The 5,545-nt window shown below is 65.4% G+C and overlaps 1 protein-coding gene across 1 annotated transcript; it reads left to right on the plus strand.

The window, feature by feature from the left end:
- Nucleotides 1-758: 758 nt before the first annotated feature.
- On the plus strand, nucleotides 759-3,455 carry LOC139171658 (BTB/POZ domain-containing protein KCTD12-like). Its single transcript, XM_070760079.1, has 2 exons — nucleotides 759-875; nucleotides 1,976-3,455. The coding sequence occupies exon 2, from the start codon at nucleotides 1,986-1,988 to the stop codon at nucleotides 2,844-2,846; it is 861 nt and encodes a 286-aa protein (XP_070616180.1). The 5' UTR covers nucleotides 759-875; nucleotides 1,976-1,985; the 3' UTR covers nucleotides 2,847-3,455.
- Nucleotides 3,456-5,545: the final 2,090 nt, after the last annotated feature.

A 5,545-nucleotide genomic window follows, 5' to 3' on the forward strand; every position in this document is an offset into this window, starting at 1 on the left:
CCGCAGCACTGAGATGAGCGTGTGTGGACACAGCTTATTTTTATTTATTTATTTATTCGTCCAATACACAAATACATAGGAAGAAAGATAGACGTGATTATATATATAGGGGTAAAGTGAACTTAGAGGAGAGGATATATGAAAGAAAGAATATATATGATAGGTGAAAGAAAGGAAAGACAATTGGACAGGGGACGAAAGGCCCACCAGTGCACTTATGGACGCCCCTTACTGGCCTCTTAGGAGCCTCTATCCCAGCTGCTGCCAGACTGGCGCAGAGGGTGGGCAGCCCCTCTGCTCTTTGGATCCATTATAATACCGGGAGCAGGTCGGCATGAAGAGCGGGAGGGGGGCTGGTAAGAGCGAAGTGTCCCCCCAAGCGACCCGGGAGGACAGAAGGGGGCCGCCCACTCCTCGCAATCGGGGGGGGGGCGTAGGGGGCTCGAATTCAGCGGGCGCGCCGCTCTTTGTCCGAGGCGCCGCGCGCAAATCCCCGGGAATCCTGGGCCGCCTCGGGGACTCCCAGCCCGGCTGATCCGCAAGCGGGGCTCGGTCCCGGGGCGCCCCGTGGGCTATGCGCGCCTTCCGCCCGGCCTCCCCTCTGCCCGGGCCCGCGCGGCCGCTCCCGGCTAACCAGGAGGACGGCGGGGCTGGGGGTGGGGGGGCGAGGCGAGGCGCGTGTCGTCAAGCGGGCGGGGGCGGTCTTGCCGAGGCTGCCCGCGAATAAAAGCCGGCGGGGCGAGCGGGCGGCCGGGAGAGCCAGGAGGCGCCGTGCGAGGCGGCCGGGCAGAGCAGTGCGGAAGCGACGTGTCCCCCCCCCCCCCTGCGGCCGGAGTCGGCGGGAGCGGAGAACCGGAGCAGCCGCCGCGGGCCAGGTGGGCGCCAGGCGGGAGGGGCGAGGGCGGGGGCGCCTGGGAGCGCAGGCCGGGCTCCGAGGCGAAGGGCCGCCGCTGGGCACTGGGCGGCTCGGGGTCTGGTTCGGAGGGGCGCGCGTGTCCTCCGGGGGAGCTCTGCGGCCAGGCCCGAGCCCACTCGCGGGATTCTCTCCCCCTTCAGCCTCCGGGCGCCGACAGTGGCAGAAGAGGCGGCGGCGGCTCCTTCCGGCGGGGGGGCGGCGCGGGAGATCCAGAACAAAGGAAGCCCCCCCCCCCCGCCCCAGCCTTTCGGCCCTCGGCAGGCCGGGATGTGCCAGAGCCCCGCGTCCGCCTTCCCTGGGCCTGCTGGCGGGAGGGGGCCCTTGAGTCCTTCTGCCAGTCCCGCTTCCCAGGGGGGCCACGGGCTTGGAGGGAAGAGAGCAGGGCTGGAGGGGGGCAGCTTAGAACCCGGGTGAATAATGACGTCCCTTGTCCTCCGAAATCCCCACCTTCTGGCCCAAAAGTGAGATGCCCCACACCTGAGAAAGGAGGAGGAGACCCAAAACCCCCACAGCCAGCTTGGACCCCTCCGGGATGTGCACGGGTGGGGGGACCTTGTGAACAGCAGGCCAAGGGAGGGATGGCGGCAGTATAATTGAAGTCCAGCAGTCTGAAAGCTGCCAAGTTCCAGGACCTTTGGCCTGGAGGAATGTGACCTCCCAACCAGAGGGCGTTTGCTGGAGGCCTCTGGGACCCTGCTGTCATTCCCCCTTTCGCCCCCCAAAGCAAAGAGCTGGCACAGGATGCTGCCCTGGATTGAAGTGGCTCTTGTCCTCAATGGGGACATTATCCTCTTTACCTGCATCCAAATTAAACTGACCAGCAAACCCCAGTCCATTTGAGAAATTGAGAAAAAACCCCACGTGGAGCGTTGCGGTTCCCAGGCCTGGCAGAGGCCGTTTTGGGCAGAGGCCGGGTTGCAGCCCCAGAACCCCCAGGCTCCACGGGGGCCGGTCTCCAGGGCTCCTCCTGGAAAAGGGTGGGGGCAGTTCAGACGTATCCGCACGGGGGGGGGGACGGACAGGAGGGGCCTAACCCCCCTGCGCCTCTTTCTTTTCCAGGGGGCCCAGGATGGCTCTGGCAGACGATGCCGGCGGAGGGAGGCTGAGGGGGGGCTCAGCCTTCCCAGAGGTCGTGGAGCTGAATGTGGGCGGGCAAGTCTACCTCACCCGCCACAGCACCCTGATGGCCGTGCCGGGCTCCTTCCTCTGCGACCTCTTCGGCCGGCCGGGCGCCCAGTCCCTGGCCCGGGACAGCAAGGGCCGCTTCTTTGTGGACCGGGACGGCTTCCTCTTCCGCTACATCCTGGACTACCTGAGGGACCGGCAGCTGGTGCTCCCTGAGCGCTTCCCTGAGCGGAGCCGCCTGCACCGGGAGGCCGAGTTCTTCCGGCTGCCCGAGCTGGCCAAGAGCCTGGCGCCCAAGGTCAGCAAGCAGGACTCGCTGGGGGAGGAGCCCTGCACCAGCGACCCTGAGGAGCTCTCCCCCAGCACGGAGGCCCTCCGCACCCTGGCCGGTCTCCCCGGCAGCTCCCCCACCCCCGTGGCCGGAGCCGGTGGGGGGCAGGTGGCCCGGCGGTCCGGCTTCATAACCATCGGCTACCGGGGCTCCTACACACTGGGGAGAGACAGCCAAGCGGACGCCAAGTTCCGGAGGGTGGCCAGAATCATGGTGTGTGGGAAGACCTCCCTGGCCAAGGAGGTCTTTGGAGAGACCCTGAACGAGAGCCGGGACCCCGACCGGCCCCCCGAGCGCTACACCTCCCGCTACTACCTCAAGTTCACCTTCCTGGAGCAGGCCTTTGACCTCCTGGCCGACGCCGGCTTCCACATGGTGGCCTGCAACTCCACCGGGACCTGCGCCTTCGCCCACGAGCAGACGGACGACAAGATCTGGACCTCGTACACCGAGTATGTTTTCCACCGGGAGTGAACGGAGCACCAAAGCCACTGAGCCTGCGTGCTCCACTGGCGCCACTTTCATCCCACGCCCTCGGACTCTTCCCCACCACGCTCCCAGCCTGGACCCCAGCAGCTGCGGAGGGAGGCCGGCCCTTCTGCCCCACCACAGCCCCCCCCTCCCAGAGCAAGGACTCAGCACGTCTGGAGAAGTACAGCGTCCCTGGGGGGGGGGGGCTGGGGTCCCTGCAGGATTGCGCAGTGATGCTCTGCCGGTTCATGCAAAGCAGAGAGTGGCAGGGGGCTTCCTTGTGGGGGTCACAGGGGCAAATTGGGAAGGACCTGAGTGGACCCCTGGCCCTTGCTTTCCCCACCAGCCCTTGGAGCAGCTGTGCCCCTCGGGTGCCAGGGCTTCTGAGTGACAGCAGAGCCTGAAGCCCTGAAGCCCCCTGCCTTGCTTGCCCACTGGCACCGCTAAGTGCGCCCCTCCCCCTTGATTGAAGTGGGGGTGACTGTGGGCTCGGTGCCCAGTTCGAGGAGGGGCCAGGGGGTCACAAGGGGCAGCGTGCGCTTTGCCCACCGACAGCCTCGCTCCCTTTCTGAAGTGCCATCTAAACCTTCTGCTAGAAATAAGGGGAGGGGGGTGGGGGGTCTGCAGGGGGCTTTTCCACCCCCCAGCATACAAGCAGGACATGTTCTCCAAATAAGGGGAGGGGGTGGGGGTCTGCAGGGGGCTTTTCCACCCCCCAGCATACAAGCAGGACATGTTCTCCAACCTGAGGATGTTGCTGGTGGGGGTGGGGGGAGGGGGGTTGTCTGGCTGAGCCCCACATATAAGAGGCCCTGTTAGGGGCCCCCCGGAAGCCTTTGCTCCAGGAACAGGTTTGGCTCCCAGCTGGAAGGACGGCCATCCCGGGGGGGGGGGGAGCAGAAGCCCCCGGCGCTTAAAGAGGCTGCCCTTGAGCCCCCTCCTCCCAGGCCCACGGCAGTTGGGGGTGCAGAGGTGGGAGGTCTGCTGGGCAGCCTTGTGCCGGGCGGGGGCATTCTGAGCTGGTGGCTTCTGTCTCAAGGTCAGGGCCGGCCAGGCCTTTTAATAAAGGACCAAAACGTCCGGGTGCCCGATTCCTCCTTCACCGAGTGGGGGTGGGGGTGCTGTTGGCCTAAGGCAGCAGGTGGGCCAGAGGGGCTTTGCAAGAGGAGGGGGGCCCCTCCCGCCACGGAAATGCTCACCGTGTAACCGTGGCACCCACGGCCAGAGCCTTTGTCTGCAGAGGCTGCCCACGAGCCCTTCGCGCTCTCAGGCTCAGTGGGCGGAAGGCTGGCAGCTCCCCTTGAGGAGAAGGGTCAAGACCTCCAGGGCTGACCCCACCTCCAGCCTGAGGTCTCCTCCTCCAGCTGTGGGGCAATTGAGGGGGGTCCCAGGGCCAGAAAGCCCACGAGTAGGGGGCCAGGAGGGGCAGAGGAAGACCGCGCGGGACCCTCTGCTCACAAGGCAGCTACACATTCATGCAACTCACGCCGGTCACTTTCAGCATTCAGGCTTCCAGGAGGGACACAGCTAGCTCTGCAAAAAGGCCAAACCAGGAAAAACGAGCCGGTCCCTGCAGGCCTGGCCCACCCAATATTCTTGCTCTGTTTGCATAACAATGGAGCGACCCCCACAAACCTGCCCTGAACGTCCCCAGGTGGACGTCCTGCAAGTGCCTCCTCCAGCCTTTCCTGGGCAGCAAATGCCACCTTGGGACTTGGTAGGAAAATCATGAATCTCCATTTCTTGGGGGGGGGGGAGCTCTGTGCCTGAGGGGCCTTGACAGTTGGACCATTCATTCCCTCCTGGCTCTCAGGGGGGCCATGGTGGGTGGGGGGCCACAGGAGGGAAAGTGGTGCTGCCGGAAGGAGCCTTGACCAGCCTTCCCTGCCTAACCACGCCGTTCAAGGCCTGGCTGGAGCTATGGAGGGTCTTGGCTTGGCTGCCCTGGGCAGGGGAGGGGAGGGGAGAGGGGGGGCTCTTGCAGTCCCCAGGTGGCTTGGCTGAGCCTTAGGGATCCCAAGGGCCGGGAAGGAGGCTGCAGCTCACCAAGGCCACGTTTTGTGGAGGGACCAGCCTGTCAAAGCTCTCCCACTCCTGCAGCCCCACTCCCCTCCCTTCCCTTCCGCCCACTCTGGAGAACTGGCGGCTGACCAGCCCCCCCACAGTTTGACGTCAGGAGCGTTCTGGTCTGCTTTGCCTTTGTCTTCCCTGGACGGCTCTCGTAGGAACGTGGGAGAGTTGGGAGTGGGGGGCAGGAGGGGGGGGACCTCTTTCCTGGCTGGCCAAGGGGCTGTTTTAGGGGCCTCCGGGTGTCAGGCCCCTGCAGGACAATAACCGATGCTTCCTCCCTCCCCCAATGGGCTTTTGGGCTAAGAGGGAGACGCAGAGGGATGACCGGTCTCTCTGGGGGTCTCTCTGCTGAAGAGGCCGGCCAACACTGGAGGAGGGGCGGGGGGCATCGGTTCCATGGATCTGAGCCGCCCAGGTTGAGGGGACCTGCTTCCCTGCACTGGCTGGGCCTCCTGAGCAGCCACATGCCCCTCGTCCACTTGGCCCAAGGATGGGGCAGTCCTCGGGTGGATCCCACTGCGAGCAGCCCAGGTCAAGGAAGGGGCCCGGTAGAGGAGGGGGCTCTCCTCCCCACCCCCCCGCTCCTCCTCGACAGCACAAGGCAGAAGTCCAGTTCCTGCCAAGGGTGGATT

This window comes from Erythrolamprus reginae, chromosome 8 (assembly GCF_031021105.1).
Source record: "Erythrolamprus reginae isolate rEryReg1 chromosome 8, rEryReg1.hap1, whole genome shotgun sequence".
Taxonomy (NCBI): domain Eukaryota; kingdom Metazoa; phylum Chordata; class Lepidosauria; order Squamata; family Dipsadidae; genus Erythrolamprus; species Erythrolamprus reginae.